A 19,244-nucleotide genomic window follows, 5' to 3' on the forward strand; every position below is an offset into this window, starting at 1 on the left:
AACCCCCCCCCCCCCCGGCAAAAAAAAACTTGTGCGGCCAAGTTTAAGGGGGAATTTTAAATAAATATATGAAATGAAAATACCTCTCTGTTTCATTTTACTTGGCCCTTTTTAACTTTCCACTCCCTCTAAGAAAGGGATTTGTTTTATCAAAATTATCCATATTAATTATACTATATAAATTCAAACTTGACTACTATATCACTTTATATAGTTATTTAATGATATATTATTAAAATAACTTTTTTTAATTATAAGAATCAAATAAAATAAAATGTTTTCAATGTACTAGTAGCTCATAAGTGAATGATATAGGAAGTTCCTCTTCTTTTCTATGGACCATTTCTTGTGACACTGAAAACTAGAGGTTCCATCTTTCAATAACTATTTGTATAGAGGGGACAATTCTTGTGACAAAAAATATAAGAGGTCCACAAGTGAAACTCATGAAATAATTAGTGTGCCATAGGTTGCGGTGCAATGATTCAGAACAAATAAATTTATTTTTTTGAATTTTTATAATGAATTTAAGTTAATAAACGATAATAATGTGTTATAGTTAAATATTTTAAATAAATTAAAGGATTTGAACAAAAGCTATATATAGGATTTTTGTGAACTTGCACCCGACAAGATGAATCCGCTTCTGATACAGAAACTGTCTACTCTTAACTAGAAATGAGTAAATTTCAAGCCGGAAGAGGGAAAAAGAAGCAAAGTAAGCATCCAACTCTAATACCAACAAATGGTGAGTGCTTATTTGATCCAAAATTTTGAGTTCGAACTCTGAAAATGAAAAATATGTACACACGCAACTACAAGTCAAGAATAGTTATTATTTTCACAAGCCACGCATGCAGTATCTTTAGCCCTACAAAAAGGGGACACTATATTTTTTGACCTAGGTATTTATGTTGTTGTTCATATATACTATATATTAAAATTAAAAAAAAGTGAGCACAAAACTGAATGCAGATAAGGCAAATTAATATCACTTGGCAGACAGCATAGTGAGAGGCATGATTATAATAATACCTATTTTATTATATATATGAGTATGGTTGGGGGTGGGGTGGGGTGAGCTTAGGTCGAAGAAAATGAGGTCTCGATAAAATTTGCTCACACCTAATATTTACATCAAATTAATGAATACAAAACGTCAATTTCATACATATGTTTATCACTTAATCATATCTACGCGATATACTTACTTTATTTTCTAATTACAATAACAATAACAATCTCAGTGAAATCCTATAGAGTAGGATCTGAAGAGGATAAAGTGTACGCAGACTTTACTACTACCTCTCTGAACTAGAGATGTTGTTTTTGAAAAAACTCACTTTACTTTTCAATTGCTAAAATTAAATTTATCAATTTGTCATAAATATCGAATACAAATAAATTGGTAAATTGGGGGGGGGGAGGGGGATGAATTGATTTCTACTTTAGCATGCTCATTCTTTCCACCCTTTGCAATAAATGAAAATTGTATGCATGAGTGTGCAAAATACTAGCCACATCATGACTCCCATCAAGTATCAATTTTTAGTGCCTAATTAATGGCCTTTGCTGGTCTATTAAGCTAAGCAAACATTCTAACTTAGCTTTAAATTTCATTTTCATGCAAGAAAATTTGGACCACTAATTAACATCATGAAATTAAAAGTGTCTTGTGTCATCAAGTATAATTGAATCTATTATATAATATTTTTATAGTATCACAAGGCCTTAAAATCATTGTCCATAATATTTCATTATTTATTCATACATTGCTACACAATTAATCCAAATGTCAATCAATAACCTAATTACTTATGAGCTTCTTCATTATACCATTCATTTCCTTTTTTCCTACTCCTTTATTTTGTTCTTAGTTGGAAATATAGATACACACTGATTCAGAATTTAAAATTTATGAATTTTAATTTCTAATTATTTAAAGTTATCGAATCTTAAAATTTATAATTTGTAATGAGATATTTTATTACAAATACAAAGTTAATTTGAGTCAAAGCTACTAAGTTTTGCCGCACTTGAGTGACTAAGAGGGAACATAATTCTCAAATACATGGATCAACAAGGGTTGTAGTGGAGTGGTAAGTATTTCTTCATCCTTAACCAAAGGTCTCAAGTTTGAGTCCCCCTAAATACGGAGTCACCTTTGTTAGGAAGCGCTTTACCACCCAAAGTGGAACTTCCCTACGCGAATCCTGATTTAGTCGAACTCCAATGTGGGTAATGGACACTGGATGAAAAACAAAAAAAAAATTCTCAAATACATGGAGCAAAATATAGAGATCATAATGTATTTTTTAAAACTTTTTATCCATCCTATAAAGTATACGATCCCATCTGGACAAATCAAGAACCAATCATAATGAAGGGATTACAACACTAATTACACTTATTAAACAATAAGAAGAATCACCCAATCATCAAAAAAAAAAAAAGGAAAAAGAAGAAGAAGAACCAGAGAAATTCATGTTAAATAACTTTTAACTAGCAGAATTTTTTTAATAATCCATCATTAAATAGAATCATCGACATAATTTTATTATTTAAAGATAAAAGTTGTCTATCGCTAATTCCTATTTTGTTTTATTTTGATGGTAGTGAATTATCTAGTAAAATGGAATACCAAGAAAGAAATCACTTTTCTACAAAATTCATTATTTGTGTAACCAGTTGCTTAAGCAAAAAATCTTTACTTTTTGGAGGAGCGTCTTTATTCTACTTATAATTTTATTTTATTTTAAAAAAAACTCTATATGAACTAATTAACATGCATGACATTCATTTATTTGCTACTAAAAAATTCCATGGAAGTGAGTGATGACAACAACTTTAATGGAATTATAGCCATTGATAGTATTTCTATCATTTGGTTCCCTCTTTTCCACAATACATTCAATTCTAAGCAACCTCCACTTCCCTCATTTTCTTCTTCTTATAAAATCCCATTCTAAGTGCAAACATTCCCTCATCCAAACCAAAATTCTTGATTCAGTTCCCCATCTTAACGACAAAAAATAGGATCGATTAGATTCTATTGTGCTCTATTACCTTATAAAATCCCATAACAAGTGCAAGCATTCCCTTAGTCAAACCAAAATTCTCAGTTCAGTTCTCCACCTTAACGACAAAAATAGATCGATCAGACCCTAACATTGCTCCATCACCTTATATAATCCCATTCTAAGTGCAAACATACCGAATTCTTGGTTCAGTTCTCCACCTTAACGGAAAAAAAGGACCGATCAAATATGGCTTCTTGTCTATTTTTTGTTGTTGTCTTTTGCCTACCCTTTATTGTTAAAGCTCAAGAAAGGTCTCCTCATGGCCTTGCTTATGAAAGCCCTGTTGCAGTTTCACCAGAAGCATACTCATTTTTCCACCCAGAGACTCAAAAACAAAACACTACTACTAGTGAAAGTTTATGTGATGATAATAATAATGCATCAGGTTGTTCAAGATTTCCTACAGCATCAAGTGTGCAGTCTAATTTGGCACATGAAAGTTTACCGCCAGGCGATGAGGAAGGCGATAAACGAATGGGAGCTGGTGGGATGGTTGGGATCGCTCTTGGGTTCGGGTTTGCTATTGTGTTAGCATTCGGCGTTTACTATGTGGCAATTGCGCGAAAACGCAATGCAGACAAAGGTGCTCCTGTCCAGCTCAATGTCTGACTCTTCAAAAATGTTGTTGCATCATGTCGGACCTCTCCAAAATGCATTATTTTTGGAGAATCCGGCATGCACCTATCTACATTTTCAAAGAATCCGAGCTACATAGATCACAACAGGCTTCTACTCTTATCCATCCCCTGTCGTTTCATCTCATTTTTACCTTCTTTTTTTGGGTTTGTTACCTTTCCTATAGTTGCATGGTTTGGGAATGTGAGATGTAACTATTGTTTGTATCAATAGTTAGAGATATAATGGTACAATTATTTAGTCATTACTATCATCCAAACAAACCAAAGTATGTATTTGTCCAAAAACAACCTCTCTACTTTCACAGGGCAGGGATAGGGCAGGGATAAGACTACATACTTCCGTAGACCCCATTTGTGGGATACACCGGAAATTATGTTATTGTTGGTATGCTTCTATACAAGCAACATTATAGTTTATTGTATACCCTTTGCATGAACTTTTAAAATGAAAATTGCAAATTATACACACACTATTATTTATTGCACATACTATGGGCACAGAAGAATGTAGGGAAAAAAGTTAACAACAAAATGGTTCCCATAACAAACAGTCAATTGACCTTACACAATGCACATACTGATTTGGTGAAATATGAATGAAAAAAAAAGGAAAAGTTCTAACTTCTTGATTTAAACTAGGAAATTCCTGACCCTTAAGTAAGTCAAAACTTACTTCAAACTCGTACATTTAGATTATGAGAAAAAAACATTGTCAAGGGTGGGAAGTCGAGGAGGCATGATAACGTGATGCTTATAGTTATCGTCCAACAATAGCTGGTGACAAGTCCAATTAGGGTAAGCTACTGATAGAGATTGGTCTTTTATTCGAGTTCAACCAACATTACTTTGCCAATGTACATTCCAAATAAATAGAGATCGAGTTAAAAGCAGGGTACTATGGAGCACCTAAGTGTTTACAGCACAAATGAAAATTTCCGTCAAGTGATCCTCACAGAGCAAAGTTAGGAACGAAACATCAATAGCATCAACAAGAAGATAATAGAGTAATAATATAGTGTCTGCGAGAACTGCAACTTCTAGAATTGAGAATGCACTTGCATCTGTCTTGTAAGAATCTTACACGATAAAAGAGACGTACTCAGATAAGCTGTGGAATCACACAACACTTTTACCATCCGCGTGATCCAAGGACCTTGATGAGAGGCCCAAACGCCTGATCCACAGCTTTGTTCCATAGGTGTGCAAACTCTATGCTGGACTCCTTTTTTGGAATGTACACTGTTGTCTGATTTTTTTCAAATTGATTCAAAATTCGATCAGCAAAGACAGAAGTTGATTTGATTAGTTACAAACAAATAAATCTTGCTATGAACTTAAAATGTATTGCCCATAGACTGGTAGCATGTGTATCACATACACACACACACACACAAAAACACAACCATCTTCATAAACATTATTCTCCTCCTTCAGAAAGAAGTATTAAAACCATTGGTGTCTACCATAGTCAACAAATTGTCATTGAAGATCATTAAGATTATGAAATGTTAAGCTGATAATATTCACTAGCAGTAGCAGACAAGTGAGGTTGCTCCAGTATGCCGGTGGCAAGAGTATGCCACTTCCCCTTTTTAGTAACAAAATAAGCCAAAAGTAGGACCATACTGATAGTTTCTAGCATAAACAAAGATGGATGTGTGCATGAGAAATATAAGTTTCCTTACCAGGAGGTTGTAGTCCAAATCACCAGGGGAATAAAGTAAGAGATGTCCAGGAAATAGTCACTATTGACTCCTGACCAAGGGAATTTAGGTAGTAGGACTTGCAATATAAATGAAAATGTTAATTCGCAAAAACTTGGAGGGTCACCTTGGAAAACTAAAGCAACGTTCTGTCATTTTACATTCAGCATTAGCTAGAACTGACTGAGTACTCTGAGCCAGCAGAGTTCAAATTCTTGCTCCATTTTCAATTTGACTAAAGCACACAGTATACTGAAGTCAAACCACATGCTATATATAATTCTAACAATTTTACTTCGCCTAAAACAGCCAAGGGGCTAACACATCTGGACTCTAAAACCAGATAAACCTCTTCCAACTGCAACAAGAAAAATATATCTTGCCTCAAGTATACCTCCATCAAAGTTCATATTCAAAAAACGCCTTTTATACTCTCCAGGCTACAAAGGTATCAAATAAGAATTGAGACACAGAAAGAAACTGGAATACCCAAAGAAGAAAAGGTGATGTACGACCAATGTACTGAATGATCTTAATCATAGATAGAAATACACAAAGTTACCAATTTCATAAAAAAGAAGAAAAGGTGATCAGTCATTGTTTCCTGATATACAAACCCACACTTAAACAACTCTTTAACAGCACCATCTAACTGCTTTATCACCAAAGTGATGTTACTTATAACAACTCACCAACCAGCTATTCAACAGGAGACTCCCTGCTGGGTTCCCGTTCGAGGATTTATAGTTGATGTTAGGACTACTTTTTATGCACCATATTTAAAGCGGTAAATTCAAACGCACATAATATCCTTCATTACTCAACCCCATCATCTTCATATTTATACAACATATTTCTGTTTAGGAAGCCCCACATTCTACAAAATAACAGTACTCGAAGCATTTTATTTGTTGATGAGTGGTATTATGTGCATTATCTACTAGCTATCGGAATTCAGACTCGCTATACAATTAAGAAGTTAATCAAAATGTGAATTATTCTAGTTAAATCAACATTATATATGAACCTAACAATAACTGTCAATTTGTCCATTGTTGGCTCCGATTAATATGTTGAAGTTCATCGCTTGAGCCTTGAAGTGAGAAGCGAGGAGCTATCGCTTCATGGATGAAACTATGAACTTCACAGAAGTGTGTGCTTCAAACAATGATGCACAGAGTGACTCCAACAAGAATTGGTCGCTTCTTTGGATCTTAACTTTAAGGGGTTGGATTCATATCAACATTGTTGTATTATTTGACTATCAGATGTCAAAACTAGCTATAGTAATTGCAAAGTATTTTTTAGGGAAAAGGGTCAAAAATACCCCTCAACTTTGGTTTAATGTTCGACTTTACCCTCGCCGTTAAAATGAAGTTAATTTTACCCCTCATTAGACGGAATCCCCAAAATTGACCCAAATTACCCGAATTTAAAAAAAAAAAACCTATTCCTTATTTTTAACCCAATGACCCGACCCCTCTAGGATAACCCGGTTAACCCAATGCCCTGTTACCCATTCTGATTTACCCATTCTCTCTCTTTGAATAGATAATCTCTTAAAAAAACCACAGGGGAAAAGAGATAAACCAAAGACCTCTGGATTTCTTCTATCATTGCAGAAGAAGGTGCTTCTACTATCTGCAACTTCCACATCTTCATCTTCTTCATCTCCCCAATTGTACACAGATTCAATTACTAGAAGCAATTGATCATCCAGATACCTCCGCAAACAACATTGTCTCTTGACTTCCATCTATACTACCTTCCGCTCCCTCACACCGTCCCCGCCCATCGAATCTCTCCTCCAATTTCCACGGCGATCCGCCGTGGCGGCGATAGCACAGATGGTAGCAGATTTCAGCATCACAAATGATAGGGCAAGTAGCACAAAACAAAGGAAAAAGAAAAGGAGAGCAAAGAAAGAGACAAAAGTAGCGCCGGAAGCGGCGACGATTTAGCCAAGAGGTGAGAATCATCGTGGAACGGGAAATCGGAGATGGATTTTGAATTGTTGGGCGATTTTCTTGTCGAATTGGGAACAAATTGTGGGAATAAGGGTTGTTGTGGGAATGGGTAATAGGGCATTGGGTTAATTGGGTTAACCGGGTTATCCTAGAGGGGTAGGGTCATTGGGTTAAAAATAGGGAATAGGTTTTTTTTTTAAATTCGGGTGATTTGGATCAATTTTGGGGATTCCGTCTAATGAAGGGTATTTTTGGTGAAATTAGTAACGGGAGGGGTAAAATTAACTTCATTTTAACGGCGAGGGTAAAGTCAAACAATAAACCAAAGTTGATGGGTTTTTTTGACCCTTTTTCCTATTTTTTACAATGCTAATTCATAAATGTATGATTTTGTTTTTTGATACAGTATATGTTTGATATTTTTTATTATTCCATAAATTTTGTGTTTTACTCGTTTGAAATTCTATTGGTTTGGATCCCGTAAAGGAGGGGGTAGAGCTTAAGTATGGTTTGTGATGCAACAAGTATGGTTTGACAGGCACAGGTCATATACTCGTGGTTTAAGCTTAGAAGCAATTGGACAATGACAAGGACATCAAGAGAACAGCTCCAATGCTGGTACTCAAAAGGTTTGGGTAAGACAACGATGAAAACCTGGAATACTCTCCCTTCGGCAGTATGGTGGATCATCTGGAAGGAAAGGAATGCAAGGATTTTGAAAGCAAATCAGAATATGTAATTAGTTCTAAGTACAGATCCTTATCCCAACTGTTTTCTTGGTGTAACATGGCAATTGCAAATAAAATAGAGGCCATGATAGATTTTTTGAGCTCATTACACAATATATAGTGGAGCTACCCGTTGTAAATTCCCCACAACACCTTCTGGTGATGGACTTTGAATACAATACATTTTTAACGATAAAAACAACAACTACAACTGGTATTTATTGCAACCAAATTGTATCACATATACATAATTGAATTTCGTCACACGATAAATCTAAGATGAAGGAGTTGCCACATCGAGTCAGCTATCACGTTTTAATGACTAATCTATGTGCATCTTATACTTAAATATCATACTACAAGTATATCTACAAACTATAAAATGCTTGCACAAACATACACCTTTAGCTGATGATTAGATAACAAATTCAACTTCTTAGAGAACAATAGTATCAAACTAGAATAGCAGCTCCTAAAGTTTCTTACCATTTTCTAACCTATATAGAGGATAAACAGTTAGTAGTTTTTCGAACTTCCCATTTTCCCCGTAATGAGATGAAATATAGCCACGCAAATGTCTATAGCATTGTCTAGTACCCCTTATCTGTATTGTTGCTACAACTCTCTTACTTTGGTCTTCAATTTTATTAATACTATTGTTTCTTTTGCTTCGGTTAAAGTATAATTTAATGTTGCTACCGTCTTTTCTTTCCATACTTGATTTTGATATGTTTTACCCAAGTGAACCTCTCTACCTTCACGTAGGGATAAGCCTGCGTACAGACCATCCTCTCCACACTCCACTTATGAGATTAGACAGGTTATGTTGCATGCTTATTACTGCTATGGATACATATACAATTTGATCATTATATACAAATGTGTTTAAATAGCTATTTAACAGACAAGCTTGATTTATTCTTTGTTAATTAGATGCACACTCAAGCGTATAATTTACACGAACCGGAAGCATACAACATCACTCCTGGAAGCTAAAAATCACAAAAAAAAACACCTCGGGAGAAAGAGATTAAAACCTACCTGAGATTGAGGGGAAAATCTAGATTGATTCTCAGAGATACTCTTATGTATGCTTTTCCGTTGTTCAAACACCACTACGCTTGCCATTACGGTACCTAAAGCAGCACCAAGAAGACGCTCCTGCGTTTTGCATAATCAAAATTCCACAAGTTCATTTTTCCATACATGCGCATTGAAGAATCAAACAATGTTTCATTCAAAATCAATGCTGAACAATCAAAAATGCAAAGGATAAAAGATGATGATCACTAATCTATAACTTACCTGAGTAAGGATGCTGATCATCCTTGCGATTGAATTTTCTCGCACAGACCAAAGTCTTGAAATTTCGAGACGGCTCAATCGAATTTCTTTCGAGAACAATATGACCCGTAACAGAAATATGGGCTAAATGGACCTGAAGTCAAATACATAAAGTGGGCTCTAAAATCATTTGGTCGGGCAACAAGTTAGAGTCTGTTTGAAAAGACTTTTTTTTATTTTATTCAAAAAATAATATAAAAGTATTTAAAAAGTTATTTTGATTTTAAAATACTTAAAAGAAGTCAATTCAAATAGACTCTACATAAAAGAATCACAAAATTCTAAGTTCGGGATGATTTTAATTTTGTTATTTAACAATCGAACTTATGCTTAATTGAACATAAGTTCTTTAGAAATAAAATTAATGTCGACATATAATTTGTGGGATACCATTAGAGTTGTCAAAAAGGGTCAGTCCAACCCCACCGGTCTAAGCCTTGTGGGCCAAGAAATTTGATGGGCTAAGGTGAGTCGTCTCTTCATTTGGAAGGGCCTGAAAATGCTCAACCCAACCCAACCTTAGGAGGGTCGCAGGCTTGGGCTGGCTAGCCTTTTTTTTTTAATTTATTTAAATTTAAAATTCTATAACATCAAGAAAATGAGAAGATTTACAAATTAAATATGACAATCAATGATGTTGTTTCAATAACACTAGATACGTGAAATACATGTATCTGGTGTGATGCATCCCAGATACGCGAGCGAGATACGAGGGAGTCGATGACGCGATATTTGTCTATGTATCCTAGATACATGTGAATTCAGTTGGATAATGTATCTAGAACAAATTACACATAATTTTGAGTCTATCTATCTCGAGATACATGTATCTGAACGCATCAAAGTCTGATAAGATTCATAATATTACAACATACTGTGCATCTAAGTAATTAGCTTATACACTAATGAGATTTCAATAAGTTATCCTTAAATAAAAGTCTTGGAAAGAAGAATCACTGGATGAAGTTTCAGAAGGAGGTCATATCATCATGTTATGTAACTGCGCTTTATCATACTTGGCTTTGCTAGAAACTAGAAGAAATTTAAAGATATGTATGTATATACTACATAGATTGTCACACATATAAAGAAGGAGACAAGGGAGATGATATGTTTACTTAGTAAAACAAAGAAAAGCACAGAATTGCAAGAGTTTTATTTAGGATTTAGAAATGTAATTAGTTTCTTGTTTTATTGGATATCTTATTTCTGTTTTCGACTTAGATTCTCTTTATCTGTAATTGTTCTTTGATGGTTACGCTAATCTTTTACGATTGTTACAAAAAAAAATAAATTAAATACAAACACAAACTAAGAGAAAAAGTGTAAATGACTCAAAAAGTATTCATTGAACAATATATTTAGTCGTTGTTATTTAAATTGTACCTTATATTTAAAAATTATTATATACAATAAGAATTATTACTTAGTTTCTAAAGTATCCTTATGAATATTTATAGTTTCTTTTAAAGCATTAAATTTGTTCTGATAAAATCATCATTTTATTTATTAGACTAGTATTATAATTTTCAATCTTCGACATGATAATATTTTATATTATTTTCTAAATTAAAAATCTCATATTCGAACTTGAGGTGTAGCTAATGTAACTTGAAGCAAAAAGTAGGGGGTGAAATTGTAAAATTCAAAAACGTTGAAGAGACGCCGGGAAGTGTGCACAGTGTCTAAAAGCTCAAGTCTCTGTCGGATCTCTCACTATAGAAATCTCATCGATCTCAGTCAACTCGTCACTGACTCACAAAATGACGAGTCGAGTCATCCTCCTCCTTTCTCTAGTTTCTCTTCTCCTCTTCTCCGTCTTACTCACCCCATCCCTCGCCGTCGCCGGCGCTGATGACGACGACGAAGACCTCAGCTTCCTCGAAACCGACGACGTAAACGACGACGCGCCGGAACATACTTTCCCAACCGACACCTTCTCTGACGACGATGATTTCGATGAAGACGGGGACTTTGAGAATTACGACGATTTTGAGGTTCCGTCGGCGTTTGATGATGAGAAAGAAGAGGAAGTAGCTAAATTCGACGATAAAGACGTTGTCGTTTTGACGGATAGGAATTTCAGTGACTTTGTGGAGGATAATAAGTATGTGATGGTGGAGTTTTATGCGCCGTGGTGTGGTCACTGTAAGGAACTTGCACCGGAGTACGCTGCTGCAGCGACGGAGCTGAAGGCAGAGAATGTGCCGTTGGTTAAAGTTGATGCTACGGTGGAGAATGAGCTGGCGGAGAATTATGAGGTTCAAGGATTTCCTACTATTTATTTTTTTATTGATGGTGAGCACAAAACTTACAGTGGCCAAAGAACCAAGTGAGTCTTCTTCCTTTATGTTTTTTTCTTTTTTTTGGAGCTCGATTATTCTGGATTCATCCATTGTAGGGTTCATTTCTGGGGGCGGCGCTTTTAACAGGATTTCACTTTTTTAGTTTGTTGTAGTTACTTGTGTTTAATGAAAGCTTGGTAGTAATTTAGAGACAATAACCTCAAAATTTGGTACCTCGGAAATTTTAGAGGGTAAGCCATTGAAAAGCTTTAGGATTTTAGCTAATTTTAAGTTTCTTGATTCTACTAGTATGATTCTTGCCTTATGTAGTGAGTGATAAATTGTGTAAGTTTCTAATTGAATTTGTATATAAGATGTGTTATGGTGGCACTGTCGTACTGACGTGGAGGTTCCTTCATGTCGTGTGACGTTTGTTTCTGTGTGAGGGTGAAAAGAGTAGCCAGCTTGCAAAAATGGAATCTTTAGTTTCATTATGTCAAATGGAGAAAGTGTTGCAGATCATGGTTACTTTTGTTTTCTTAAGGGCAAAAATAAGCAGCAGCTAGCCTGCAAAAATGGGACTTTTAGCTAGTTTTAAAATGTGCATTTTATTTACATGGAGGCTTATAGCTAATTATGAGCTTCTGATCTACTAGTATGTTTCTTGCCTTGATGTAGGGAGTGATAAATTGTGTTAGCTTTTAATTGAATTTACGTCTAAGTTGTGTTATGGTTTCTTGTGACGTTTGTTTCGTATAAGGGTGAAAAGTGTAGTCAGCTTGCAAATATGGGATCTTTAGTTTCATTAAGTCAAAATGTTGCAAATCATGGTAACATTTGTTTTCGCGAGGGTGAAAAGGAGCAGTAGCCAGCTCGCAAAAAATGGGATCTTTAGTTTAATTATGTCAAATGGAGAAAATGTTACAAAATCATAATGGTGGATATTTTCCTGCTTCCTTGTTACTCTTCTCATAACTTACTCTATTTAATTTAACGAGCCGCAGAAGGGCCAACATTGAGGACTTTGTCTGTTTGTCATGCTTCCTTTAATGGTTTTTGGAATTATTGAACATGGCTGTTTGAAGCAGGTGTATTCCCCTTTCCCCTTCCCTTTTTTTTTTTGGCTTGTGGATTATCAAATACACTTGCATGTTGATCTGAAGTTAATAAATCTCAACTTTAGAGATGCAATTGTGACTTGGATCAAAAAGAAGATTGGGCCTGGCATTTACAATATAACAACAACGGAGGATGCAGAGCGTGTACTAACCTCTGGAGACAAAGTCGTGTTAGGGTTCCTTGAGTCCTTGGTGGTATGTACTGCCTACTCTAGCATGCTAATGAATATCTGTTCTTATTAGTTACTTGTACTGGCTGTTATCCATTAGCATAACTTTCTCTTTTGAATCTTTTTCTTAGTTGGTCGGTGAATGATATAAAGTGAACTTTCTACTGCTCACAATTTTTTTGTTTTGGACATTGTTGTAGTAATTTAATGAATAGCTAATCCGTTACCTATGCTATCAGCCTCTTTCATTGGGAAATCACTGTCTCCTTTTTTCTTTCGAATGGTTTTCTTACAACTCAACTTATTTCTTTAGTTATTTTGTATTGATTTTAACTTGGAACCTCACGTTTATCTCTTTCTACTGTTATATATGTGCTCTGCTATAATTTTTATCCTTCATTTCGAGTGTGGGAAATAGTTTTCATACGACTCATACATTGCATTTTCATAAAAATTCTACATTTTTCTCATGTTGCGAGTGTCCAAACAATTATAGGGTCCTGAAACTGAGCAACTTGCTGCTGCTTCAAAACTTGAGGATGATCTTAACTTTTACCAGACGACAAATCCTAACGTGGCTAAGCTATTCAATATTGAAGACACTGCTAAACGCCCAGCTTTAGTCTTGCTTAAAAAGGAAGAGGAGAAAGTGGTGCATTATGGTAAGCTGTTCCTCTTATTTTCTTTATTTAATTCTGAATTGTATATTTTCTTCTAGATAACTTTGTCTGACAAAAGAGAACTCCCGCTTGATTGATTTCTTCCCTAATGTTCATAGACAATTTGTTTGTGTTTGTTTATTTAGTTAAGGGCACACCGACAAATTGATCGGAGCAAGCATTTTAAATTCATCTGGTTTTCATTCTTCATTAAGTGTATTGCATATATTTCACATGATACAAATTGAAAGCTTAAAATTCATTGAGGGTAACGAAATAAATTCATTGAAGGTTATGAAATTTCTTACATTATATTGAGATTGGATACCTACAATTCATGTTCATAAAATCGTATTGTATGCAAAGTTTTTTTCCTCAATCAAAAGGAATTCAGTGTTTTGTCAATATCAACATTTATGTTTATATCTACTAGAGTTTTGGGGCATTAACCTATGTTGGTCGGACTCTTCAAAAAACCCTCTAGGTGCGTGTCAGATCTTCCAAATGTAGTGCATTTTTTGAGGATCTGACATGGTGTGACAACACTTTTGGAGAGTCCAAGCAACATAGCTTTTAACCACCAAAGATCATTTTGTAATTCCATTGATTTTGGTCTTAAATGGGTTAGATATGAATTTTAGGGTTACTATTCATCTAGGCTGTTTAATCGGTAATCTTTAGTACCCCAGGGTAGCTGCTAAATTGCTTTATAATCTTTTGAAGTTCAAGAGAAGAAATAAAATTAAGACGGAGAGGACATGCCTCATTATCTTTTCCTTTGATTTTGCCTCCAGATGGTCAATTCACCAAGTCTGCAATAGTTAAGTTTGTATCTGCCAACAAGCTTCCTCTAGTGACAGTTTTTACTAGAGAAAGTGGAGCTTCAATTTTCTCGAGTCCAATAAAGAAGCAGGTAATACAGATATGATATTGCATAATAAATCTGACTTTTTGAATAGAAGTGTTTATGGTTAATGCTTTCTACTCAGGTTTTACTCTTTGCCAGAACAAATGATACAGATAAAGTATTCCCAACATTTCAAGAAGCTGCAAAACTTTTCAAGGGAAAGGTAATTAAGCTTTGCTTTAATCTTTCAGAATATTAATGCGGTTTTTGGTTTCATTGACTGCTATATTGTGTGGAATCATCACTTATAATAACTTCTTGTCTGAAAAAGGATGCTTCTTACCCATATATCATGCCTCTTGCCCTTAGAGTAGACATTAAGAAAATCAATAGAGGTGCAATCGATATACACCAAAGACTTATGCCCATGAGAGATATACATAGAACTTTTTTTTATCTTACATTAAAACAAAGTATAAGATTTAGATTTTAGAACATCTTCACTAAAAAGAAGGTTCCCTCTCTGTGTTGCCAATGAATTTCCATCTGAATGTCCTTCATGAATCCCTATAATTGGCTTTAGACATCAACAATCCAACTTCAATGAAAGTACGCATCAGCTACATACATATTTACCCTTTTGTACACATGTCTGAAGTTGATAGCTCTTTATGTTGGTTGGAGGAGTGAAATGAGGTGAGTGTGCATGGTGGTTATAATGCGCATACGATAAGAAAAATGTAAATCTAATGCTTGTACTTCCACATCGATTGGAAAAATTAACTTAAGGTTGGAATACTATGTACTCTAGATTAGTTTACTGGATGACTTGTTTCGTTTTTTCACATAGCTTCTCCAAATGAGTAATTAAAATGAAAAAGCAGGAAAATAATTTTGCCAGAAGGAAAAGATCATGCTATAAATTAAAAGATTGTGTTATTTTCCTGGATAATGCAGCCTGTCTGTCTTTCGTAAAAATGGATAGTGAAGATACACTCAAATGACGAGAACCATGTATTCTTTTCCTGGATAAATGTAGCTTGTTTTTTTTTTTTTGAAACAAGTAACTTTGTATATTACTACAACAGTACATAGGCAGTACTGAACCATATTTACAATAAGATCATCAAATCCAGCTGTCTGATCCTAAATTGAGTCTAGTACATCAATTAGGGAGATGGTGTCATTGGAGTATAACTGATTACACCAAAAACACAGTAGCAACAAGCAATTAATCTTGACTTTTTGCATACTGTTTTCTATGCAGCTTATCTTTGTTTTTGTCAACATGGATGATGTAGAAGTGGGAAAACCTGTATCAGATTATTTTGGAGCCACTGGAGATTCTCCAAAGGTAACAATCAACATATCATAATGGGCTTGATATGACCTTTTGTGAACAAGGTTACTGAATATTTAATTTGTCTTGTTTGTTTATTTCCTGTAGGTTATCGGATATACAGGAAATGAGAATCCCAGGAAATACATATTTGATGGAGAGATCACCGTTGAGAAGCTTAAGGTGGAAATGCCTCCGTGTGTTTATTGGATACGTTTTTATTAAGTGTTCCAGTCAGGAAGCTCTAAATTGAATTTTCACGTCTTTTTTATCTGTCAGGCATTTGGAGAGGATTTTCTGGTTGACAAGCTCAAAGCTTTTCATAAATCAGACCCTATTCCTGAGGATGTAAGTTGTGATTTCCCTTCCTGGCCTATCGTTTTTCATGTAGTTGTACTGATTCAGCTCTCTGTTTTCTAATGCGTTGATTATTACAGAATGAGGGAGACGTGAAGATAGTAGTGGGGAACAATTTTGATGACATTGTTCTGGACGAGTCAAAAGATGTGCTTCTGGAGGTACCCAAGCTACTACTAAAGGCTTCACAATGAATTCTCTTGATTGATTGATTTTCATTACTCAGGGTTCTTTTTGTAGTAACTACTGTTACATTTGTTTTAGATATACGCACCATGGTGTGGGCATTGCCAATCTCTAGAACCAACGTATAACAAGCTTGCAAAGCACTTACGTGGCATTGAGTCTCTTGTTATAGCCAAAATGGATGGTACCACGAACGAGCACCCTCAGGGAAAGGTAATTTGATATCTTTCTGTCTTTAATCAGAACACAAGAGTGTCATAGTTCGGTGGTGGGATGAGTGACTTGCTCTCCTTATGTGGTTTTGAATGATCCCCACCTCATGAGCTAGCTTTTTTTATTAGTTTTAGTAAATTTGGATGCAATTGTTGAATGGAAGGTCATTTCTGCTCCTTTTGCAGGCTGAAGGATTTCCCACACTCCTCTTCTTCCCAGCAGGGAACAAGACCGTGGATCCAGTAAGTGATTGATTATTTTGTTTGTTTTACGTCTCCATGTAAAATACAAGAAATATCAAGTGGTAATGCCTTTTGTATGATCCTACAGATCCCAGTTGATGCTGACCGAACTGTGGTAGCATTGTACAAGTTTATCAAGAAACACGCAACTATTCCTTTCAAGCTTCCAAAACCTGCTTCATCGACAACTACATCAGAGAGTCCAGAAGCCAAAGAAGGTGCCAACGTAGAGTCTAGCAATGAAAAAGATGAACTATGAAAACTCATAGCTCTGTTACTTTTTTTTCTCTGTTATTCTCCTAGCTTGTTGTGTAGTAGGACTAGGTAGAGTGGGCTAGAAAGATGGCCACGGAACTTGTTTTGTTATTTTTTTTTTTGTTTTGAGTTTAAAGTTTAATGTCCTATATGAATGATAAGTTATATGTATCTTCAGTATAAAGAATTTTTATATCATTACTTACTTGCTGTAGTAGGTAGTAGATAAGTACGTTCTATGGAATGTTTTAGGTATTTTCTTTGTGTTAGTAGAGTAGACATGTCTCATATTTTTGGGTGTGAAATTAGACCTTCAAATGGGTGTATGTGGCATTGCCACTCAAGTGTAAGGTGCAATACTTTTTTTATAACCAAATATACATTCTTTTCGATGAGAGTAGCTTTTAAATAGATTATTGAATAGTTAAAGTGAAATGATTTTACGCGATAAATAATTGGACAAGTTTTTACACTTAAAGTAGGACTTCCACCGTGAATTTGAATTAATCTAACACCAACTCCAAAACAAATATTTACTAACTAACACTGAATGGCCAAACGTGATACGTACTAGATTATTGATAAGTATTTGTATATCCACGATTTCATACCGTAATATGATATCGCACGACGTACAAAAATTACCCATTTTTATTTTCTCAATTGTCAAGTAATTGAGCACAACCGCTTTCTCAACAAACAAACAAACCAAGGAAGGTCACCTCCGCTTTCTCTCTTGTTCACGCAATCAACAAAGTCCAGGACCTTTCCCCTTAATCTAGTGTATTCAGTTCCGGATCCGCCGTCTTCGTCAATCTCATTCACGTTCACTTCACGCTTCTCCACAGCTACTCTCTCATTCTCAGTCGCTTTTTTCTCTCTCTACGCAGCCAGAGTCCACGAAATCAAGTAATTAGTAAGTAACATGCTTTTGTCAACTGCGCCTTTAACTTCATTTTACTCCTTCGCAGTTCGTGAACCTTACAACGTCAATTTCACACTAACTACTACTACTCTATTTATCTCCAGATCTGCATTTTGTTAATGCATCGTTAATCGTGGTTTGTTTACTTTTTTTCATATTGCAGATCTTTTGAATTCTGAAAAAAGGAGGAGGAAAAAAGTACGTACGGTTTTATTGGCAATGTCGCCGCCAATGCTTCGTATGCTCTGTTTCACGTTTTTCCTTGCGATTTTGTCTATACAACAATGTATTTGTGCATATTCGCCGGAAAATTCTCCAAGTCCGGCGCCGGTATCAGGTGGAGATCTAGGTTCTCTACCGCCTATCGCTACAGCTCCTAAAACTCCGTTACCATCACCGTCGCCGTCACCTTTGGCCAATGTGAGTTCTCCTCCGGCGTCTCCACCGCCAGATCACTCTACTAATTCTGCTCCGGCGCCGTCACCTGTAAGCGGAGATAATACTACTCCGACTCCTGCCTCGGCTCCCGTAGCAGAGCCTCCATCTCCATCTCCTTCTCCAACTCCGAGTGATGTAGTGGCGAGTGATATAAGCCACGAGAGTACTACGGCGGAGGTGGATGAATCGTCATCGTCGGACGGTGGAATGAACGGAGGAAAGAAGGCAGGAGTAGCATTTGGAGTAGTCGCGGCAGTGTGTGTTGTAGGTCTCGGAGCATTGGTTTACAAGAAGCGCCGGCAGAATATCCGACGAGCACAGTTCGGGTACGCTGTCCAGAGAGATTTTCTTTGAGTTGCATTCTTCATATATATGCAAATCTTTCCACATATATCTCACATTATATATTATATACAAATCTATGTAGCATTCGAGAATTTCATTATATTTGTTTGATTCTTTAATCATTGAATAAAAATTGAGTACGCAATCCTATTATTTTGTAGTTTGCTACATCTGTTTAAACTTTAATCATAAATTTGTGATTCGATTATTTCGATTCTCATGCATGCAGCCACATTCCTCTGACGTTTCGACCTTCATCGCAACATTCATCGTCTCTACAAGCCTAGGTATCAACCGTAAGCCTTTCCTTTCTCAATGGTTCGCCTATCGGCTAAGAAATTGGAAATGACGAAGGATTACCGCTGTTTGAACATCACCCTTCTCTTTTATCTGCTAAATGGATGG

The 19,244-nt window shown here is 35.5% G+C and overlaps 4 protein-coding genes across 6 annotated transcripts; 3 read left to right on the top strand and 1 right to left on the bottom strand.

Annotated features, from left to right (window-relative positions):
• Window positions 1-2,834: 2,834 nt before the first annotated feature.
• Window positions 2,835-3,963, top strand: LOC102590252 (uncharacterized). Its single transcript, XM_006340136.2, has one exon. The coding sequence runs from the start codon at window positions 3,267-3,269 to the stop codon at window positions 3,687-3,689; it is 423 nt and encodes a 140-aa protein (XP_006340198.1). The 5' UTR covers window positions 2,835-3,266; the 3' UTR covers window positions 3,690-3,963.
• Window positions 3,964-4,508: 545 nt separating this feature from the next.
• On the bottom strand, window positions 4,509-9,543 carry LOC102590585 (uncharacterized). 2 transcript variants are annotated; one of them, XM_015315183.1, is made up of 4 exons: window positions 9,422-9,543; window positions 9,158-9,277; window positions 4,800-4,964; window positions 4,509-4,704 (listed from the first exon to the last, which is right to left on the bottom strand). In XM_015315183.1, the coding sequence occupies exons 1-3, from the start codon at window positions 9,440-9,442 to the stop codon at window positions 4,848-4,850; spliced, it is 258 nt and encodes an 85-aa protein (XP_015170669.1). In that variant the 5' UTR covers window positions 9,443-9,543; the 3' UTR covers window positions 4,509-4,704; window positions 4,800-4,847. The 2 variants fall into 2 exon arrangements, with proteins under 2 accessions (XP_015170669.1, XP_006340199.1); XM_006340137.2 differs by having other exon boundaries at window positions 4,509-4,964.
• Window positions 9,544-11,102: 1,559 nt separating this feature from the next.
• On the top strand, window positions 11,103-17,345 carry LOC102590935 (protein disulfide isomerase-like 1-4). The gene is made up of 12 exons (XM_006340138.2): window positions 11,103-11,792; window positions 12,929-13,058; window positions 13,530-13,695; window positions 14,487-14,605; window positions 14,682-14,762; window positions 15,807-15,893; window positions 15,987-16,061; window positions 16,158-16,226; window positions 16,316-16,396; window positions 16,500-16,634; window positions 16,820-16,876; window positions 16,965-17,345. The coding sequence occupies exons 1-12, from the start codon at window positions 11,224-11,226 to the stop codon at window positions 17,133-17,135; spliced, it is 1,740 nt and encodes a 579-aa protein (XP_006340200.1). The 5' UTR covers window positions 11,103-11,223; the 3' UTR covers window positions 17,136-17,345.
• Window positions 17,346-17,782: 437 nt separating this feature from the next.
• Window positions 17,783-19,185, top strand: LOC102580233 (arabinogalactan protein 1-like). 2 transcript variants are annotated; one of them, XM_006340346.2, is made up of 3 exons: window positions 17,783-18,047; window positions 18,220-18,820; window positions 19,069-19,185. In XM_006340346.2, the coding sequence occupies exons 2-3, from the start codon at window positions 18,276-18,278 to the stop codon at window positions 19,124-19,126; spliced, it is 603 nt and encodes a 200-aa protein (XP_006340408.2). In that variant the 5' UTR covers window positions 17,783-18,047; window positions 18,220-18,275; the 3' UTR covers window positions 19,127-19,185. The 2 variants fall into 2 exon arrangements, with proteins under 2 accessions (XP_006340408.2, XP_015170691.1); XM_015315205.1 differs by lacking the exon at window positions 19,069-19,185 and having other exon boundaries at window positions 17,785-18,047; window positions 18,220-18,989.
• The last annotated feature ends 59 nt before the right edge of the window (window positions 19,186-19,244 follow it).

Source organism: Solanum tuberosum, unplaced genomic scaffold (assembly GCF_000226075.1).
Source record: "Solanum tuberosum cultivar DM 1-3 516 R44 unplaced genomic scaffold, SolTub_3.0 scf00017, whole genome shotgun sequence".
Classification (NCBI taxonomy): Eukaryota; Viridiplantae; Streptophyta; class Magnoliopsida; order Solanales; family Solanaceae; genus Solanum; species Solanum tuberosum.

Coding starts and splice junctions, on each gene's coding strand:
- LOC102590252 (XM_006340136.2), top strand. CDS start 3,267: ATGGCTTCTTGTCTATTTTTTGTTGTTGTCTTTTGCCTACCCTTTATT.
- LOC102590585 (XM_015315183.1), bottom strand. CDS start 9,442: ATGATCAGCATCCTTACTCAG. Junction 9,278..9,421: donor TGATCAGCATCCTTACTCAG/GTAAGTTATAGA, acceptor TGCAAAACGCAG/GAGCGTCTTCTTGGTGCTGC. Junction 4,965..9,157: donor GATTTTCCCCTCAATCTCAG/GTAGGTTTTAAT, acceptor GAAAAAAATCAG/ACAACAGTGTACATTCCAAA.
- LOC102590935 (XM_006340138.2), top strand. CDS start 11,224: ATGACGAGTCGAGTCATCCTCCTCCTTTCTCTAGTTTCTCTTCTCCTC. Junction 16,227..16,315: donor CAGACCCTATTCCTGAGGAT/GTAAGTTGTGAT, acceptor TGATTATTACAG/AATGAGGGAGACGTGAAGAT. Junction 16,877..16,964: donor GGAACAAGACCGTGGATCCA/GTAAGTGATTGA, acceptor ATGATCCTACAG/ATCCCAGTTGATGCTGACCG.
- LOC102580233 (XM_006340346.2), top strand. CDS start 18,276: ATGTCGCCGCCAATGCTTCGTATGCTCTGTTTCACGTTTTTCCTTGCG. Junction 18,821..19,068: donor ATCCGACGAGCACAGTTCGG/GTACGCTGTCCA, acceptor TCATGCATGCAG/CCACATTCCTCTGACGTTTC.